At 38.1% G+C, this 22,565-nt stretch overlaps 1 protein-coding gene across 1 annotated transcript in view; it reads right to left on the bottom strand.

Moving 5' to 3' along the window:
• The window catches only part of LOC124874744 (poly(rC)-binding protein 4-like), a 61,526-nt gene that overhangs the window by 32,906 nt on the left and 6,055 nt on the right, over nt 1-22,565 (bottom strand). Inside the window, exons 2-3 of the mRNA XM_047376240.1 lie at nt 4,376-4,565; nt 4,200-4,223 (exon numbers count right to left, since the gene is read on the bottom strand). Of these exons, the coding sequence (XP_047232196.1) occupies nt 4,200-4,223; nt 4,376-4,483 (132 nt within the window). The 5' untranslated portion in view covers nt 4,484-4,565. The remainder of the gene's footprint in view (nt 1-4,199; nt 4,224-4,375; nt 4,566-22,565) is intronic.

Below are 22,565 nucleotides of genomic sequence, written 5' to 3'. Positions count from 1 at the left end.
AAACCTCATATTATGAGCCATTAAATTCAGCAGAAAGAAAAATTTTATAATTTTATCAACTGCTTCAATCTGCAGTGCATTCTGGTGATGCCTTCTGTACAAATATATCAGATATGCTTTTTCTACACTAAAACCGCAAACTTGAAAGTACACTGTATTGCTAAAAGTGCTTGTCTACTCTTACATGTACATGAACTTTGATGACATCCCATTCTTAATCTGTAACATCCAGTTTGTTGATGGACCCACCGTTGCCAACTATAGCAACTTTATCTGTTCTGCAAACATCTTCCAAGTTTTAGGAGTGTGTTCCTAGTTAGACGAGAAAACCAGGACTGCAAACTCTGCTCTGATTCATCCCAAAGGTGTTCAAGAAGGTTGAGGTCAGGTTGAGGTGCAGGCCAGACAAGTTTCTCCGAACCAAACTATATACACTTACAGCCATAGAAGTGATTGGAGCACCGGAATTCATTTATTTGGTGGTGTGACCAGGGGTGAAAGTGAGCCGGTACGGTGCAGTACTGCGTACCACTAAAAGATTCTGCGCCGGTGCGCAGTACCGGGAAGAACAGGTCTGCTATGAAGCAGTCATCCAGAACCAGTTACGGCTACAAAAATTCATGAGCACACAAAGAACATCAGATCCGCTACCAATAGGCAGTCTAAAACACGACTTAATCTGCTTATAAACATAGCTATTTTCCCCTCATTCCAAATTGTTTCTGAACTGTTCGTGCTAGGCTGGAGCCTCAATGCTCTTGCTTTGCTTCTCTCCCCTCGGAGTTCGAGGCTGTTGTGAACGGCCAGCCTTTAAAACGAGCACCGCTGCGTTTAATGTCTGTCTGCTCGCTGCTGACTACCCCAGTTAAAAGTAAAGGGAGAGAAACTAGTTGTGTTTCATTTTACTTTGCTGAATCACAACAACACAGTACAACACAAAAACACCACTTATGACCAGAGATTTCACATACACTACACGAGAGCGCATGCGCGCTTACCTCCAAATCAGAGCGGTTGCCAAGGAGATTGGTGCGTTCGATTTAATGGACTGGGAGATTTTACAGAGGTGGTGCACAGACAAAAAAACCGCCGCTTGCATTACTTGCAATCACTTACCATCTACAGACTTAAATAAAAAATAAAAGGAAATAAAACAACCGAAATGTCAAATTTTACTTTAAATGAAATCAAAACTTGACCACAATGCAGAGAACAATAACTTCTTTGTTCAAAAGAAAAGATGGAAACTGAAGATGAAAAGTTATGCATCAGAAAATGGTTTATCATTGTTTGATGCATGGCAGTTCTTTAACAAATGAAATTATATATACAGTACAGACCAAAAGTTTGGACACACCTTCTCATTCAAAGAGTTTTCTTTATTTTCATGACTATGAATATTGTAGCTTCACACTAAAGGCATCAAAACTATGAATTAACACATGTGGAACTATATACTGAACAAAAAAGTGTGAAACAACTGAAAATATGTCTTATATTCTAGGTTCTTCAAAGTAGCCACCTTCTGCTTTGATTACTGCTCCGCACACTCTTGGCATTCTGTTGATGAGCTTCAAGAGGTAGTCACCTGAAATGGTTTTCCAACAGTCTTGAAGGAGTTCCCAGAGATGCTTAGCACTTGTTGGCACTTGTTGGCCCTTTTGCCTTCACTCTGCGGTCCAGCTCACCCCAAACCATGTATATATATATATATATATATATATATATATATATATATATATATATATACATATATACATATATATATAAATATATATATGGGGCCACAGATGAGAGTAACAATTAACACACACGCATTTTTTATACATACATATATATATATATATATATATTACCCCCAGTGCCTCCCCAGCCCCCCTCTAGCTCCGCCCCTAAGTACCAGCAAGAATTTAAAACCACTTTCACCCCTGGGTGTGACCAAATACTTTTGGGAATATTGTGTGTTTTAAAGGGATTGTATGTGATAGACCAACACAAAGTAGCATATAATTATGTTGTGGAAGTAAAATGACACCTAGTTTTAAGTTTTTTTAATATATTAATTCCATTTGAGTCAAGAGTTTTCAAACCATCTGTTACTTCAAATAAAACCAGAAGCTACCAATTTTGCATGTAAAGACTGAACTTTTTGCAGATTCTTCTTTGCAAAACAGCTCCTGCTCAGTCAAACTGATTAGATAGCATCTGTAAACATTAGTTTTAAATTCTGAACAAATATTTTCTACTAGATTATTTTCTGGACTTTGACTGGGCCATTCTAAAACTTGAATATCCTTGAATCTAAACCTTTCCATTGTAGCTCTGGCTGTATGTTTAAGGCTGTACTACTTCTGGAAGATTTTAAGTCTTTTGTAGCTTCTAACACCTTTTCTTCCAGGACAGAATTTAGCTCCATCCATCTTCCCATTAGCTATGATAAGTTTCCCTGTCTTTTTCTTCCCCATCTCTCTCACCACCATGTTTCACCCTGGGAATGGTGTGCCTTATCGGTTAGTTTTGTTGTGTAAATAAAATATTTATTCAACAGTCCTTTTTATGTACGAAATTCAGACAAAAACAAATCAATTAACAAAAAAGAAATCTATTAGAATGCTGATAACTATGACGAAAATGATTGACATGTTTGTCGACAATTAAAAACAAGGAGATCAAATCCAATCAGATCTAATTTTTGTCTTGTTGAAAGGGGGGACTAGATATATAAGTCCATTTCATTACAGGATACATTTTTGCTTCAATGTGTAATAAAGTGTTTTTCCTTTTAGGTTTTAAGAAGATCTTGAGGCAGTCCTATGACTGCATATTTTTGTCAATCGAAATTCAGTTAACTAAAAACTGGACTAAAACTAAAATTAATAGAGATTATTTAAATGCCAATCTAATTTAATTATATTTCATCAAGATACAAAATTAAAGTAAAGTACAGAAAAAAAATTATACTGGTTAAGGATGATGTGCTGTATTTTTTGGATGTAGGCCAAAATGTTACATTTGGTCTCAAATAACCAGAGCATCTGTCTGCTGTAGCTCTAAAATGGAAAACTGCAAACATGACTTCTTATGGATTTCCTTCAACAACTTTGTTGTATAGGGAAACCTATTTTTGTGACAGATTTGTACCACAGTCTCCACAGGCTTTTGACTCCTTCTTTTCCTCCATCTCACTTCATTTGGGCTAATGTCCATCCAAGCTAATCACACTCTCATGTTCAATTTGATACTTTCCAAAAAGAAGGCAAACAAAGGCATCATCTCACATCTCACAGGAAAAAATATTCGCCATAGAGATGGGAAGGGTGGAGACAGACACTATCAGCACCACTACTCCACATCGAGTACTTCTCTCTGACAAGCTGCACTTTATGGACACATCTCTCCGGCTTCTCTCTTTGTATCCCCACCTCTGTTTTTTCACCCGTAGACTTATTGTTTCTTTCTGTCCAATTAACTGCATTCATTTTTCCTCTTCCTCCTACTGATGTCTTTTAAGGCTCACATCTAGGGGGCTGAGGCAGCTGAAACAACACACCACCAACACACCTGTCCTGGTAGAAGCTAAAAGTACCCACAAGGGACCAACGTCTTTGGAGCTCAATTTCCACAAGAGGCTTGTGGTCAATGGACTAATGGTTTTGTTTGATGGATTACTGTGGTGCTTTATGGGAGTAAGAGGTCTAAAGAGGGTTGTATGGAGGCAATTATATTTCGGGTGGGGATATTCAGAATGAGAGCTGTCCGTTAGAGGGTATTGGTATCTTTTGAAAACAAAACAGAATCAGGATGCACTGAATGTTAGATGAAATCTGCCTTTTACATATAGGGTTCCTATGCAGTCTGGAAATGAATACAATTTTATTCACTATTTTCCAGGTCTGGAAAAGTATCGAACAAGCAAAGAAGTGTTTGGTAAAAAAAAATATTGTTTTCTTTCTTTAGTATGTAATTGTCCAAACTCTTCATTTCATCTTTGTATCTTTCCTTTATTAATTTTTTTATTTCTTCATTTCTTCTGTCCTATATATCTTTCCTTCTTTTTCTTCCTTGTCTATTATTTCTTCCTTCCTCATCTTCTTTCCTTCTGTTCTTTCGTCTTACCTTCTTTCTTTCTTTATAACTGTTTTGATTAGAATACCTTTATATATGTCATGTTCAAGTAGAAGTAATTGAAAAATCCTCACCTTTCCTATAATGCTGCCTACTTCCTGTAGACAAACAGAGGAAAAAATTGTTAAATAAAGACATAAAAGAAGCAAAAACACAACCCAAGACTGAGAGACAAATTTATTATTTATGAAGATGTGACAAATCTTCTGTTTGCAAACTGGCCTTCGGCATACATTTATTCATGACCAACCTTTCCGTGCATGAGCAGTCGTAGCGTGAGGGTCACTCCCAAGCACCCATCTGCAAAGTCCTGCTCACAGTTCATGGCGATATGGGAGTGGCATGCAGGGAGACGCATGAACAAGGCTCATTCGCTGGTCACGTGGGCGAGCGAAGGCCACGACTCGTTTTCTGGCTCACTGATGACCTTCAGATCTGATCTAAAAGAGAAAATGAAAGTTGAAATGACACATTTTCAGCATTCATTCACATGCTTTTCGTTGCAATCATTGGTGTTCAAGGATTTAAATACATTCAGCATCCTTTGCACTTACTGGCACCCTAGACAAACATGTATAAAACCACAGTGATTTATTAAGAAAAACCCAACCTTTTATTCAAGTATATTTATTAACTGGAGGGAAAAAAAAACGTTTTCTTTTTTTTTAACTGCCAAAACAGTTCCTATAAAATAAATGTAAAAAATCCTTTTATGATATATGCTATAATTTAGTTTAGTTAATAGAGTCTAGGAACTTTTAATTTGTAACCCACTGGTTCTCTGTTTTCCAGCAGTATAAATAAATATGATGTGACAAATAGACCTACTGGTCCGTGGGTTTTCAGCCCTTCAAAACAAACTTTTCAAAGTCACTCTTGGAAATAAATGGTGGTGGGTGATGCACTTGCAAATACTCAGAAATGTAACTATTTTCTCATTTAACATATTTTTAAATCACAATAACTATTGTAATGTCTAACCTGAAGCGTTTGAACATATTATGCTTGTCATAACTGGTAAATAACCATAATAAGCAAAAACGTTCTAGCAATCTTTCTAAATTGAAAGTATTTTACCAATCACAGGCTTGTAATGCATATTATGGTGTATTTTGTTTGTGCACCCTGCCTCTCCCCCAATGACCATTGAAGGATGGATGGATTTTTATGAAATTTTGATTTCATCTGAAGAGAAATAGGGCTTTTGCCATAAAAGATGGATTAAAGTTTGAAGGATTGCCATATAAATTAGATATGATTTATACTCATTATACCCCTAATGGCTGTGTTGTTGTTCTTGGAAAATGTATCATTTTGCTGCTTCTCCCTGCATTGGGCATCTAAGATTCTTAGAGGATATTAATAAAATCAAAAGGCTTTCAGGCTGCATGCTTCTGTTTTATCTCAATGTGTAACCTCTTCATTAGATGAAGTTGATGTTATATTAATGGTTACATTCACAGCAAAGCAATAATGAACAGTACTGTGTGTGCAGGATGTACGTAGACCAGAGGCACGAGCAGAGTCAGCAGTGTAGTTGCTGTTTGGGAAGCCAAACAGTCTGAGGATAGCTAGCCATGCCAGTGTTGTCTGTGTCATGGTAACATGTTTCTACCATGGTGAACGTTATTTTTGTAATCAGTAGAACAATACTTGTTTTTTCTTCCTAACAAGTGTGGCATTAGATTCATGTGAAATTAATCTAATTGAATTTGAGGTAGTTGTGATAAAAGTGAACATGTTAAGAGCTTCATTTGGAGATTGGATTTTATCTGCCCAATCTTAGTGAGCAAGTACAAAACTAACAAACAAAAAGACACGGTTTTCCGCAGAGACAGAGCAGAAATTAGAAGCAGACAGCAAATGAGAAGCATCTGTACTGATTCTAGAATGACACGGTGGCAGCAGCTCCGTGCATGTCAGCCATGTGCCACTCGGCATGGAGAATAATGTGGGAGTCACCTGGCTGCTCAGCGTGATGTGTATAATTAGTTCATGTTCCAGCTGATTTATGTTTGTCAGTTTGAACATGGAAAGATGACAGTAAGCAGATCCTGAAGGTAGATACAATTTCAGACTTCATGTTGACTTTATGTAAGCAATGTTTGCCTCAAAATGGAGTTTCAAGCATAAGTTCAGTTCAGCTCAGGTGAGACTTACAGGTCCTTCTCAAAATATTAGCATATTGTGATAAAGTTCATTATTTTCCATAATGTAATGATGAAAATTTAACATTCATATATTTTAGATTAATTGCACACTAACTGAAATATTTCAGGTCTTTTATTGTCTTAATATGGATGATTTTGGCATACAGCTCATGAAAACCCAAAATTTCTATCTCACAAAATTAGCATATTTCATCCGACCAATAAAAGAAAAGTGTTTTTAATACAAAAACGTCAACCTTCAAATAATCATGTACAGTTATGCACTCAATACTTGGTCAGGAATCCTTTGGCAGAAATGACTGCTTCAATGCGGCGTGGCATGGAGGCAATCAGCCTGTGGCACTGCTGAGGTCTTATGGAGGCCCAGGATGCTTCGATAGCGACCTTTAGCTCATCCAGAGTGTTGGGTCTTGAGTCTCTCAACGTTCTCTTCACAATATCCCACAGATTCTCTATGGGGTTCAGGTCAGGAGAGTTGGCAGGCCAATTGAGCACAGTGATACCATGGTCAGTAAACCAGTGGTTTTGGCACTGTGAGCAGGTGCCAGGTCGTGCTGAAAAATGAAATCTTCATCTCCATAAAGCTTTTCAGCAGATGGAAGCATGAAGTGCTCCAAAATCTCCTGATAGCTAGCTGCATTGACCCTGCCCTTGATAAAACACAGTGGACCAACACCAGCAGCTGACACGGCACCCCAGACCATCACTGACTGTGGGTACTTGACACTGGACTTCTGGCATTTTGGCATTTCCTTCTCCCCAGTCTTCCTCCAGACTCTGGCACCTTGATTTCCGAATGACATGCAGAATTTGCTTTCATCCGAAAAAAGTACTTTGGACCACTGAGCAACAGTCCAGTGCTGCTTCTCTGTAGCCCAGGTCAGGCACTTCTGCCGCTGTTTCTGGTTCAAAAGTGGCTTGACCTGGGGAATGCGGCACCTGTAGCCCATTTCCTGCACACGCCTGTGCACGGTGGCTCTGGATGTTTCTACTCCAGACTCAGTCCACTGCTTCCGCAGGTCCCCCAAGGTCTGGAATCGGCCCTTCTCCACAATCTTCCTCAGGGTCCGGTCACCTCTTCTCGTTGTGCAGCATTTTCTGCCACACTTTTTCCTTCCCACAGACTTCCCACTGAGGTGCCTTGATACAGCACTCTGGGAACAGCCTATTCGTTCAGAAATTTCTTTCTGTGTCTTACCCTCTTGCTTGAGGGTGTCAATAGTGGCCTTCTGGACAGCAGTCAGGTCGGCAGTCTTACCCATGATTGGGGTTTTGAGTGATGAACCAGGCTGGGAGTTTTAAAGGCCTCAGGAATCTTTTGCAGGTGTTTAGAGTTAACTCGTTGATTCAGATGATTAGGTTCATAGCTCGTTTAGAGACCCTTTTAATGATATGCTAATTTTGTGAGATAGGAATTTTGGGTTTTCATGAGCTGTATGCCAAAATCATCCGTATTAAGACAATAAAAGACCTGAAATATTTCAGTTAGTGTGCAATTAATCTAAAATATATGAATGTTAAATTTTCATCATGACATTATGGAAAATAATTAACTTTATCACAATATGCTAATATTTTGAGAAGGACCTGTATATTGGGCCTCGGGGGGGAAACACAAAACCCAAAATAAATTTTGATACTTGAAATGCCCTTTAAGTATTTCTAAATTAAAAAACTGCCATGGTCTTCGCTTTCTACGCATATTATGTAGGATATGAAATGAACAAAACAAAAAAAACATTTTTTAAGAAGTTTAAAATCTGGTATTTTTTTACAACCCACCATCTTTAGCAGCTATATTCCAGCATTTCTTCCTTGTGAAAATGTTGCGCCAACACATAAAACAGTGTCGATGGAATTTTCTAGCAGATTTCAAACTATTCAAGATGAATTAAGAACTGGTACAACACAATGAAGCAAGCATAAACCAATAAAAAATAACTTTCCTAAAACCGAGTAAACACAGCAAAAAAAAAAAAGATGTGTGACAAGCCTGAGAAAAAAAAATCAGCTTTTGCAAAATCTCATACTGGATAAATGCTCAATTTTTGCATGTATTTATTCAGCATGGTTAAATAAATCCCACTTTAAAAAAATATATATGTTTTTAACATTGCCCGTGACACATTAAATAGTACCTCTATTTGTATAACATAATTGCAACAGACGTTTTGATTTGTTTATAATTGCCTTTTTAAGTTTATTAGAGCATTGAGAAACTATGAATTAGTAATCCCCGATTTACTGCTTCCTGGGCTTATGAATATGATGTGACAGAGTCCCGTTTTTCTTTGTCAGTCTTTAACAATTTTATTTTAGCAGTCCTTTTATTGAAAAGGTGTTGCTTCTGTGTGATCTTTGTGTCTATAGCAGATTTTAGACCATGCAATTTGAACAAGTGTTTTACAACAAAAAGAAGCAAACCAAAAGCATTAAAAAGCATATTTTTTCCAGAAACTGAGCAAAACACAGCAAATAAGACATTAAATCAATCTACATGTTCATTGCAGGATCTAAATAGGACTTCTGCCTGGACCGGTTGTTTTTTGTGGTCAGATACACAAAGAACAACCACAAACACACACCCAAAGGCAACTTAGAGTGGACAGTTAATCTAACATGCATTTTTTGGACTGTGAGAGGAAACCAGAGAACCAGAATGTGAAACCACTAATGGACATAGACAACATGAAAACTCCACACAGAATGGCCCCAGCTGGGATTGGAACCTAAGACCTTCTTTCTGTCATGCAACCTTGCAGTTTCAAACATGAAATAAATAAATAATAGGATTGCATTGGTTGTCAAGCATTACTCTAATGAAATGACAATAAAAAAGGGTGTCCTTTAATCCTCCTGGTTTTAGCCTAACCCTAACCATTTTTGGCTGTTTTGATGCAAATAGAGTAACATTTAGCCAGGCATGTATGTGAGTTTAAATTTTCTTTCATACATTTTTTATAAATAGAACAATGGAACAATCTGTGTCCATTCAGGACTGCTTTTTGCTGTTGACTTCCATTTCAAAACATATTAGTTGAATGCATTGCCATAGCAATTTGTTTCTGGTGTTAATATATATACTGTATATACTATATTGCACATAATATTGGGTCACCCATCAAACTCATACCTTTCAGATATTCCAATCGCTTCCATGGCCACAGATTTGTACAATCCAGCACATGGGCATGCAACCTGCTTCAACAAACATTTGTGAAAGAATGGGATGCTCAGGAGCTCAGTGAATTCATGTTTGGTAACGTCTTAGGATGCCACTTGTGCCATAAATCCAGTCATAATATTTCCCTGCATATTCCACAGTCAACTGTAGTTTTAAAACAAAGTCGAAGCAATTTGGAACAACAAGCAACTATTAAAGACCCAGCTCTTCAAAGAGCATCCCCTCCCTAGCACCTAGGCTGTGTTTCTCTAATGCACTTCCCTTTGTGCATGTGCTCTATATATTAATTGACACCTCTGACAAAATCCCACTAGTGGTCTTCCATCTTAGCCAGCCTATTGTTAGCTTTGATATTAACTGCATTCTTATATCCTAATTTCTAAGTAATTTTGGATAAACGCATCTGCCACTGCAATTTGCCATGTGAAATCAGGGAGTGGGGTCAATGGATGGTGCGGGGCATAGTGGGCAAAGGCTGCTAACTTTTTCAAAGTCAGTAGCTACAGATCTCAGAACCTCATGTGGTCTTCAGATTACCTAATAAACAATATGTGGAGGACTTCATGAAATAAGTTTCCATGACCAAGCGGCAACATCCAAACCTTACATCACCAAGTGCAATGCAAATAAAGTAGTTTAAAATCCACAAACATTACTTTAGAAAAAAAAGTTCAATAAACACTGTATATTTACTAAGTATACAAGATTCTTGTCTGAGATTTATGAAGCCTTTATTCTTTGTCTGAAAACACATAAATAAACCATTTTCAGTGTTTTTAGCATTAGGACCACATTAGCATTAGAACTCCTGAAACAACAAAATAAAACTGATGCATAGTTTGTTTCTAAATATTGTAGAGATCTTACTATCGATTATTGTGTCTCATCTCATGAGCTGGATGTATCCTCCCACTGCATGTTTATAGTTATTTGAAATAAGTTAGACTTGAAAACTTCCCAACAGTATAGAACCCAGAGCTACATCTTTGTTCAGAGCTACTTCTCTGTCCTTAATAAAGCCATTTATATGTGTCTGTCTGACTCACTAAACAATGGACTAATACAACCCTGTGTCACATAATTAGATAAAATGAGTGCACAGTTGACAGTGGAACCCTTCATTAACATGGATCATGTGAACCACATATAATTGTTTTCTCTCAGAATCATTGAGTTGCTTGTTTGTCTGCCAAATGCATTCCAACCAGCCTACAGTTCAACTGTACTCCAGCCTACTGCTGCAGTCCTGCTGCCTGATGAATGTGAGCCTTTTTTAACGCTCCAAGCCATCTATTGAGCTATGTGAAAACATCACATTTAATAAATTGCTGTTATTTTAGAAATGAGGTTCAGTTCCCCAGAGACGTGTGTGTGGGCAGGTTTATTGTTTTCACTTAGTGCAGCAAGGCCACCACTACGTGGCTGATTTATTTAGTTTATGTGCAAGCATCTCTCTTAAGATGTCATCGAGCCTGACACTTCCTGTGAGCTTTATATTCCCTCCATGGTCGGGAAAGATGGCGACATGCCAGCTCATCACAATGTAGCTCAAAAGCACATATCTGTGGTGTTGCTTTGCCAGGGTGAATTCCAGTCAATAAACTTTGCTCTGCTTTATAAAAGCTCTGCTCCTCCTTGGATCATCTTACTTAAGTATCACTTTGAGGCACGTCATCTTTCAGCTTCCCATGACTATCCAACAAAATCCAACCGTCGGAGTATCTCAAGACAAGCGTTGTTTTTTTTTGTTTTTTTACTAGCTGTTAGCTCCTAATGTATGTCCAAGCAATCAGGGCTTTAAGCTTGATCGATGCCTCCTGAACATATGTTATTACCAAGCACATTTGCTCATCCTGTGGGCTAACTTAATTACATTTAGGCACGGAAAGGCATGGCTAAAGTGTTAGAACTTTATCGTATTAGGAGTTAATGGTTGGAGGGATCATTATGTGCATCTCCGTGGGTTGATAACAAGGCATGTGCTTTGTGTCCCTGTGAGGGCGGTGAGCCTCTGAACTACTCCTCATTTACAGAATCCCAAGCAGCTTTGTTCCAGGATGAACAGAGCCCCTCTGTTCTAAATTAGACCTGGTAACTCAGAACAGAAAATTAGCGAAGTGCAGACTCTGGCACAGGCTGCTGAAATGCAAACAGAGTAGGAGAAGAAAGGCAAGTAGCTTATCCTCAATCCTGCTTCTGATTCACCGACTTTATAACCCTTTTGCTGCTCTGATTGACTTACCACATTACATATGAGCTCCATGAGTCACCATTTGTAGTCATCTGCTGAACTCTGAATTAAACATGAGTGTGAAAGTAAGACAAACAAAAAAACAAATAGCCAAAGGTGGAAATCAATCATTCTGTGGCTGACTAAATACATCACACTCAAAATTGTTACAATATTAGCCATCAACACAACAGTAGAGCAATATCTAAAGCCCTAAAATGGTGAAGCTTAGACAACCTTTGCTGGACATATGAGGAACCAATCAGGACTCAGCTTTATGCCTAAAATGGATGGGCTCCGAGGAAGCGATGAAATGAGAAGAAGATAGTGTTGCTCCAAACAGCTGCACAGCTATGGCTCTACAGCAGTGAAAGTAACAGGGTGGCAATGTGCTCTGTTTTTGTTGGTTGGAAATTAAGAGTTTGACAGTAAATGTATTACGTTTCACTAGAATTTATTTTAAGGTGTGTTAAAGACTTTTATGGTCAAAGTCCCACTTATAAATCAAATAGTCTTGTATCGTATGAGCCCTCCAGATCCCTTAGATCTTCAGCAAAAGTTATTCAGATAACACCCAACGTAAGAACAAAAACCCGCAGTGAGCGATTATTTTCTTACTACAGCCCTCATCTGAGTCTTCCTGAGGTCCTGAGAGCAGAAGAGACCATTAATGTTCTCAAAGCAAACTTATAACATATTTTGTTGGTTTGGCCTTTAGGTTAGATTCATTGCTAATTAAAATTTTGCACAGCAGTTTTTCTTTTCTCATTTTAAGTCCGTTAGGATTACCAAACTTATTTCTGTTTGCTTAGTGCTAAAAAATAATGAAAAGAGATACTTTTTTTTTTTACAAATGTTTTTATTACTTTCTCCAAATTCAGAAATTGTTTAATGTTCTTAGTATTTAGTAAAATCATGTTTTAAACTGTATGACTTGGGTCAAACATTTTAGGTATTTCTTCCACAACCTTCTCACAACAGTTTATGTGAATTTTGGCTTATTTCGTCTGACAGAGATGATGTAACAGAGTCAGGTTTGTGGGTCACCTTGCTCTCGCACAGGTTTTTTTCTGTCGGACCACAACACGATCAAGGCCTCTCCAAGACTTTGTTTTCCATAAGCCACTTTGTGACTAATTTAGCTATATGTTAAGGGGCGCTGTCCATTTGAAAACCCCACCCGTGCCCAAGCTTTATATTCCTGGCTGATTTCTTGAGATATTGCTTCAGTATTTCCACATAATGTCGGTCTTTCATGATGCATGATATTTTGTGAAGTGCATATGTCCCCCCCTGCAACAAATCATCCCCACAGCATGATGCAGCTCCCAATTAGGATGGTGTTCTCAGGTTTGCAAGCTTCTCAATTTTCCTCCAAATGAGACAGAGGTCATTATGGCCAAACAATTTCATCAGACCACAGGACATGTCTCCCAAAACCTTTTTGAAAAAAAGTTATTTGTTTGTGAGTGCATTTAAAAACTTAAATGGCATTCATGTCAGCTGGTTAGGTCACACTTTTGGCTGGCAAAATTAAAAAATCCTTGTACCATTTCTAATACCAGATGAAAATAACAGAGAGTCACAGTTTTAACATATCAAAGCCAAAACCTGCAAATGGCTTTGCATAACTTAGCTTCCTCTCTGTGTGAAAAGTTTAGATTCAACTGTATTTATTCAAATTGCCACAGTATGAAAATGGGCTGAAGTATTGCAGAGACAGTCATGCAGTGATGGGCAGAAATATTGGGGAGGTCAAATTAACACATTCATTAATCTCCATTCACTGAATGAGGTCTTTGAGATTTGGTAATGGCAAAAGGGTCTAAATGTACAATTTAAAGAAACAGCTGGGGGTGGGGAGGAATTTACACAATATGAAAAGATAATGTTTTTGGAGCATTTTTGATTATTTTAGCAACTTTAACTATCAGTGATGGGTGACACTAGAATGAACTGATTTCAATTGGTTAAAGGTCAAATCTAAGACATTTCCTAAATATTTTACAAGTACTGAAGTCTCTAAGAAGCAGATGAAAAAAATCAAGAACAAGAAAAAAACTAAACCAGAACCTGAACAAAGCTGTTGAGCATGTGAGCAGAATTACTGATTCATGCTTTGTGTGATCCTATCAGCACCAGGAGGCATGAAATAAAAATAAAAAAACAGCTTTTAGAAAGTGCATCCCTCCATTTGTTGTTTTGATTACTATTTTGTAAAAGGGTTCTTATGCAAATAATAAATTATCCTGAACATCTGGAACACCTGTGAACATCTGTTTTTCTTTCTTTTCAGTGTGTGGAAAACATCTTAGGGCTGTCCATTTGTTTTAAAGGATTTCAAATCGATTTAACAGAGAGAAAAGTAAGGAAAGCTCCTAAATTGAAAAAAAAAAAACAGATTTTAATTTTCTTTTTTTATTCTTAATAGAATGTAATAAAATACTTGTATTTTCATATTAGCAAACTCTACATGTAATGCACTTGTTTCTGGGAAACATAAGATGTGTCTCTGAATTTATTATGACTAAATTAACCTAAATGCAAACATTTAACATATTAGCATAACATACTAATAAAATACACTAATAATGACTTTGCCACTCAAGGAGAGCCAGAAACCAATTCTGCTTTTTTGTATCTAACTTACATCAAAGATGTCAAGGATAAAAGAGGCCAGCATCCATCCCTTGACACCAACCGGCAATATTTTCATTCTTGTCATGTTTTCTGTATCTGTCACTCAAGAGAGACTGCTGAGATTAAAAGGATCTGTACAACTGACTTGTGTGGAGAGTCAGACCCCTATTCTGAGGCAACCGCATCCCTCGAAAAACTGGTAAACAGACAGCTGCAGGGTGGATTAGGACATGCCATGCCTCGATGGAGAATGAAAGGAACAAGATTTGTTGTCTGCATACAGTAATTGAGGGGAAGGGGTGGAGGCATGGGGGAGGGGGGCAGAAGACATGGTCCTCTGCCCCAGACAGAAGCTGAGAGGACGAGATGGCACCTTGGGTGGACACGTACAGAGTAGGTGAGAGGGTGACGATGTGTGCACACACGCACTGTGAGGGCATCACAGCTATTCACACACATTACATCACTCTATACACACCCATACATACCGCAATTTTCACAGCACTGAAAACTTACAAGCAGCTGCTGGGATGAAAGGAGCCAGAACTTTACACAGTGCACACATGGACAGAGAAAACATCAAGCTGAAACACAAGTGCAAATAGCCTTTGATCTGCTGAGAAGTTCCTGAGGAAGACTCAACGCATCAATACGTTGTGAACCAATTTAAGCAACATGCAGTGGCACAATGACAGATGTCCTCAGACGATGATGAAAAATATGAGGCGAGGAATAAGCAGACCTCAAGGCTCCTCTTCAACCAGCTCTTCGTCAGTCTCCTCTTTTACTCTTTTAATAAGATGCTTAGGGATTACAGGCATCCATGCATGGGTCCTTATGAGTAAACTACAGTATTTATATATAACCATTATATGTTTCTTTCCAATAACCTGAGGGCAAACTCTGCTAGAGACAGTATGTAACGTCACAGTAACAGTATACTACCATTCAAAGCCATTCATACACTTTGAACATTTTATCTTATTACAACCACCAATTACAATGTATTTATTGAGATTTTATCTGACAGACCAACAAAAAGTTGGTAACTGTCAGATTGTAAACTGGAAGGAAAATGATCCATGGTTTTCATAATTGTATACAAATAAAAAGGCATTAATTTGTATTAACCTGATATTTCTAAATAAAATGCATATCAACCATGTGTATGCACAAATCACCTATTTATTTGAGAATAAATTACACCTGGGACCCGATAGCTGTTTGCCACAAACCATGTAAAGGACACACCAAATATGTGGAAGATGGTGCTCTGGTCACAAGAGACCAAAACTGAACTTTTAGGCCTACATGCAAAATGTGTCTGAAGGAAAACAATCAATGCTGATCACCCTGTACACACCATCGCCATTGTGACACATGATGGTATGAGGGGTCAAAGACACAAACATTTACTGGAAATGAATTAAAGGTGTGAAATACTGAACCTGGTAAAATTGAGTGCTGTAAAAACCAACATGTGATTAATTTTGCCTTTGTGAAAATTAGAATCCATGAATTTGTAGGTCATTAAAATGATAACATGGTAAATATTGTTCTTAAGGTTATCAAATTTATTGTTGCCTGTTTTCATTCACTGCCTTGATTTTAGCGCCTCCATTTTTACCACTTCAGTTTTATCATTCATTGCGTTCACAGTATAATCTTTGTTACTTCTGGTAGATCGGAATGATTTTGGTTGGTTTTTCCTTTAATCCAACAATGGAACTTCAGGTTGAGTAGGGGCATCGAAGTACTGCTGGCTATGTGGAGATGTTGCAGCGGGCATCTCTCTTAAGACTGAGGACCCATGTCTTCTTCCAGGTGAATAACCTCACTCTCTTGGACCATTCTGATCCCCTGAACTAAAGCTGATTCCTGTTCCCACTGGCCCCCTGGAAACACTTGCATCAAGCATGCCTAAACAACAGTTTGAAGTGATCAACAAGAATGGTGGAGCTCATTTCTGAGTCATTTTTTGACACTTTTAACTCTGTTTTAAGGGGGGGTTTGTGTTTTTTTTTTTTTTATCTATGGCCTTAAACTTTTGATTAGCTGATGAACAGCCTATTTCACTTAAATTGTATTTTTTTAGTAACTTGTCTGCTCAAAACTTTCTGTCTCTTGCTCCCCTTTCTTCTTTTAGCATTGTGAAGCTCTACTTAGAACCTTCTTAATATCCAATAGTCCAAAAAGCAGATTCTTGCAATTTTTAAATTGGTCTTAAGATTTTGATCAGGAGTGTAGATGAAGGATGAAGGTCAGGCTACATATATCTATTAGGTGTCAAATATTACATCTTTATATCTTACAAGCACTTGATCGATCATGGAGAGGTTACTACAAAGCTGCTTCAATTCTTCAATCTCTCCACTGAAACAAGATAAAATATCTGGGTTTCAGTTGTGAAACAGGAGAGGCTTGAAATTAAAGAGTACTGTTTCATCTCTCGGCATGTCTGTCTCAGCTCTGTCACATATAATGAGACAGGTCAGGCCTTGGCACAGAGAGGACTGTGCTCTCCTATCAGCCCCTGGCTTCATCTGTTGTTAAAGCATAACTGTGTGTGAGCCTGCCGTGCATGTCACCTGTCAACTGCTGGGGAGGTTTATCAGTCCCCCTCCGTCTGCTGCTCCTGCAGCCAGCCAGAGGAGAGGGGGACAGTTGTGTTTGCCGCAGCCATGGTGCCCAAATGTGGGAGGACGCTCATAAAACTGACCCTCGGCAGTCAGGTTTTTAATCCATTAGATGCAATCCTTTAAAAAGGGACAAAATTATTTTGGGGGAAAACCATTACATTTGCTTAAAAACTGTCATTACAAAATAAGTAAAACCAGGGGTCAACTAATTATTATTCTGACTGGCTGGCAGTTTTTTTCCAAAACAATTTCATGTTTTTTGTGAAATCACTAATAAATAATACAAAAATACAAGCTTTAGGACTAATGCAGCTGCCAGTACCTTTCACCACAATTACTACCTATCTTACAGAGATGGCTAAAACATTATGAACACTGAACCCAACAGTGCCAGATAGGCACCTCTGTCTGTCTGTCGGTCTGTCTGTCTGTCTCAACATTTAGAGGTAAATGTTGAGAAAATTAAATTTAAACTTGCACAGTCAGGTGAAAACACTAGAAACCCTCAATCATTGCATGTGTTTTAAGCATGTTTCACCCTACTAAAATTGGCTTTTTAGACTGTGTATGGGGACCTACTAAATATTAAATTTGTGTTTTAAATGCCTTAGATGATCATTCGAAACAAATACATTTTGACAATGCTTAATATTGGATTCTGTAGTTGTTACCTTTAAATCTTTTTTTTTTTTCACTACAACCAGAAATATTTCAAAATAAAGTATAGATTACAAAAAGGCTTAAGTTACATGTATTGTAGAACCATTTAGTATCACTAGGAATAAATATAGGACAACTAATTTAATAAAAAATATATTATTATATATTATATATATATTAAATCTATTTTTCTCCACTAAATACATATACTGAAATGAAAGGTTCGATTTTTCAAAAGTTTTGTGTGTGAGAAGATTTTACACCAACCAAAGTGCAGAATCTTTCTATGCAGGTTTACTTGCCAAGCTATTGTCATGAATTCACAAGATATAGCCAAAGGTGCTTTAAATGCAGGAGAAACAGCATATTACATCACCTATAAAACATGTAGCAGAGCAAGATGATCTGAACACCCACAGCTACCAGAGGTCCCAGGTCACTAAAGTTTATTGATTAAATGACAGAAAACAGAAGCAGCTTATGGAAACATGTCAGCTCAGATTCAACCATATACCATAAAGCTGATTGGGTGGCACCTCACAGTACAGATGTACAAAATTAAAAGCTGCTAAAGCAACCCAGTATGTCCTAAAGGCAAAGAATTTGATTATTCTAAACAGGACGAATCCTAAAGTCACTTGAACTGAACCTAATAAAAGTAAAGTGTTTTACTCTCTGACGGCAAGTCTAAAGATTCCAAGACCCACAAACAACTCTCAACAGCTGCAGCCAAGAAGCATTACAAATGTGGAATCCCATTCTTTGATGAGTCTCTCTCTCTTCGGATTTCATGAAGTCAATGTGTGCAAAAATATAGTTTCCTTATATCAATATTGACTTATATTTAAACCCCTCAAAATAGAGATTTCTGATTTATATTCAGCAATTAAATGTGAAATCCACTGAGTTAAAGCTGGGAGCTCCATGTTTGTTATATAAAACATTTAGATTGTTCCAGAAGTAAATGCCTTTTAACTGAACAGGAAATAATTTTAGTTCTCCTATTTGAAAATGTCCTCCTCACAAACAGATGCAAATTCAGGCAATAATGTTTTTGAATGCATGCTGGTCAGGAGGAGGGATTGCTGCAAAGTCAGTTACTTGATGCAGTCGGCCCAGCTGCACTAAGATATTTACATAGACTCTTTAAAACGGCACGTGACTTTTATTTCTCACTCTCAAACAATAAATCAAACAAAAATGTTTCTGTTTAAACTGATTTTTTATTACCAAAATTATTTTTATCTGATAAATTCCAGAATTTGAAAACATGTTGATGCCATGACTTTACTTATGATTACAATTATGGATAATTCACAATGTTTGAGTTAACTAGAGACATATTTGTGGATTCATCTTGATGCAACACCTTGCACATGCTGCTTGTCTATGTGACATCATGGCAAAACCAAAAGAAATCTGGCAAGATATCAGAAAGGGAATTGTGGACCTTCATAAGTCTGGTCCATCCCTGGGCACAGTTTCCAGATGCCCGAAGGTGCCACGTTCATCTGTTCAAACAATTATACGTAAGTATAAACAGCATGGAAATGTCCAGCCATCATTTCCTTTAGTATTGAGACAGATTCTCTGTCCCAGATGGATTTGCTTTTATGTAAAATGTAGAAATCAATGTCAGGACAAAAGCAAAATGACTTTGGAAAATGATAAATGGTAAATAACCTGCTCTTGCATGTGCTTTATCAAGTCCGCAAACTCCAAAGCGCTTTACACTACAAACAGTCACCCACCCATTCATACACTGACAGTTGTAGGTTACACTGTAGCCACAGCTGCCCTGGAGGAGACGGACAGAAGGGGGGCTGCAATACAATTGGCACCACCAGGCCCTCTGACCACCATCAGCATCATGGATAAAGCTGGTGGGAGAGTGAAATTATCCACAGTAAAACTAGTTCTGTGCCAACATGGGCTCAAAGGGCACTATTCCTGCTATTGCAATTGCAAATAGACTCACACACAAGTACCTTAATTTTTTGATCTGATGAAGCTAAAATGTAAGCGTTTGGCCATATGGACCTTTGTTACATGTGGAGGAAAACGTGAAAACTTGTAAGCCTAAGAACATCTGACCTTGAGGTACGGATGTGGCAGCATGATGTTCTGGGAATCTTGCACTGCAAGACGTCTCAAATCATCAGTCAGTCCTTCCAAATAGACAATGGCCTTAACAACGTTGTCAAATTAGTTACAAAGTGGCTGATCACAAAGTCCATGATTTACAGTGTCCATTAAAAACCCTGGACTGTAGTCTCCATAGGAAGAGCTGAAAAAGTGTTTGTGAGTGAGGTGGTCTTCAATCTGACTCAGTTACGCCAGTTCTGTCAGCAGGAATGGGCTGAAATTCCTGCAAACTATTGTGAGAACATTGTGGAAGGATACCTAAAGTGTTTGACACAAGTCATACAGTTTAAAAAGAAATTCTACTCTATTTCAGGCAATGCATGTAAACTGCTGAATGTAAAAAGTTTCTCATTTAGCAATTAGGCAAACACAATAACTTTGGTAATTGAACCGGATGTTAACCCCAAAAAGCTTAGCTTGATTTACTTTGATACAGTAAGGAAAAATATTTGTTTTTTCATGCAATGTATGTAAATATTAGGTTTTCTTCGTAACCTTTTACCAAACGGTATAATACAATAATCTAAATTTCCCTGTATTACATTATAACTACGTATTATTGGATTGTTATTATAATGTAATACAGGGAAATTTGAGTCTGACTATATGATTGGATTGTACTGGAATGAACTGTATCTATTTGATTATACATTTCCATTTAACTAGGTGGCAACTGGACCTCTTTGCTTTGTAATGTGCCCTGAGTTGATTAGTAGTGAAGTGGTGCTATATAAATAAACTAAATTTTATTGAATTCTAATTACTGAATTTAAAAAAAAAGTAATAATATAAAATATCCAAGTAGTGCTCATGACATTGCGTAACCAATATCCAACCTCTCTGGTCAAATCTGACGAAAAGCTAAGACACTTTCTCTCTATATTTTCATAGTCAAGTCTTCAAAAGAGAGCAATTCTAATTCATCCTTACTTTAAGCCTATCAATAAGCACATACCTATTAAAGAGAATTGATTGGGTCCAGATGTTTTTGCAGAAGATGCCATCTTCTGATTAAGTAAATCCAACTTTCTTCCTCATTCTTGTTACTGCCAGTAGAGTTGAAACTACTAAAAAACACGTGGATAATGAACCCTGCAGAACCGTGTTTTTGAGTTGTCAGTTGTTATCTCCCAAGCGGCTGCTGGTTCCAGACACACAGTGACACTGTCTGAGCCTGAATTACCGCTGGCTTTAGTTTTAGTGTAGGTGGACTGGAGCTCAAGCCTGTACACCAGTTGTCAATTTGCTCTAAATTACCAGTTTTTGTCTGAAAATAGAGGCTGTACTAATGTAAAAACCTTTGACTGAGTTTGAGTAAAGTGTTGCTGTAGCTTCACAGGATTGCTTATTTCTGCACATAAACCTCTAGAATTTTCTGATTACTTGCTTTGCTTCAAAAATGCATCCCTTCTATTATTATATAGCCGCTATTAGCTTCATATATCATTCTCTGTGTTGTTTTTTTTTCCTTTCTTGCACCACAGAGAATACTCTATGGCAGGGTATTAACTCCAGCTTTTATCCCATCCCTCTTACTGGATGAAGGTCACCCCCTATATCTGCAAAATGACTTTTCTTTCTCCTCTTTCATCCTGCTTTCCTCCCATCCTCCACACCAGGGCATGAGTCAGATAATCTGACACCTCAGGATGAGAGAGGAGAGCAGATTTGAAGGGGAGGAAAAGGGGAGGCAAATTCAGAGATGAAGAAGGAGGGACGGAAACGGTTGGAGGGAAAAGGAAAGAGCTGATCAATATCTTTTAGAAACAATGAACAGGAGACAATCTGGTCTGGCTCTGCTTCCTTGACACATAAGATACTGTATCAAACATGGCAATTCAATTTGTTAGTGAACAGTTGGTGCTGCGACTTATTTTCTTCCTTCTAAGTCCAACTCTGTGTTTTATTTGGCTTAAAATGATACCATTTCAAGCATTTTTCATTCAGATGTATGCAAACCCAATGGAGTGGCACTTGTGATAAAACATTGCTATGCACGTTGTGTTGAAACTACATATTACATAAGCTTCAAAACAAACTGAGCACAAACCCAAAAATAGTGCAGTCCCTGTTAAATATTTCAGGGCCTTGCCAGCTGAAGGGGGATAAAAAGCTTTTTTTTCCTCTTAGTCGTAAAAGAAAACACACACGCGCGCATACTCAGAGATGCAGATGGCCAGCTGAAAAGAAAACCTCAATTTAGTGTACTGCGGAGCAAAGCAGATTACTGTCACCAAGGCAGTCTTTTAGCTTTCTTGCTTGATGTACAAGACTTATTTTAGAGTGCTGTACTTAGCATATACATATCGTTATTTCGTTACTGATTTTCTGTGCCACAGTCAGCCCAAGATTATATGGGGCTCTAAGCAGAATTGATTTGGGCTGGGGTAATTAGGAGTGTGGCTTCGCTTTGATGGGTGGGTGCAGTGCTGTAGAGTGTGTCTTGTGCCTGCGCTGGGGCGGGTGGCTGGTTCAACTCAACCTGGGGCAGTTGTTCTGCCCGGGTGCGGGTACCTGACTGGCATGAATGCATGTTTTCTTTTTTTTTTTTCTTTCTCTCTCATGTACAGGTGGGCTGGAACTGCTGCCGTTGGCTGAGCGGTTGAGCAGGCTCTGCGGTGGGCTTCTACAGTCGTCCTTGCATCCAGGGGCGTGTTGGTGTGGCAGGTTGGGGGGTGCCGCGCAGGGGTTGCAGCATGGAAGGTGGGGGGCTGCGTTCCTTTTCAGATGTAAAGTCGCTGCATTTGGATTATCCAGATGGTGACATTGGA

The sequence above is a fragment of the Girardinichthys multiradiatus genome, chromosome 1, assembly GCF_021462225.1.
Source record: "Girardinichthys multiradiatus isolate DD_20200921_A chromosome 1, DD_fGirMul_XY1, whole genome shotgun sequence".
Classification (NCBI taxonomy): Eukaryota; Metazoa; Chordata; class Actinopteri; order Cyprinodontiformes; family Goodeidae; genus Girardinichthys; species Girardinichthys multiradiatus.
The sequence above is the reverse complement of the archived record's forward strand: the minus strand, read 5'-3'. Positions and strand labels throughout refer to the sequence as shown.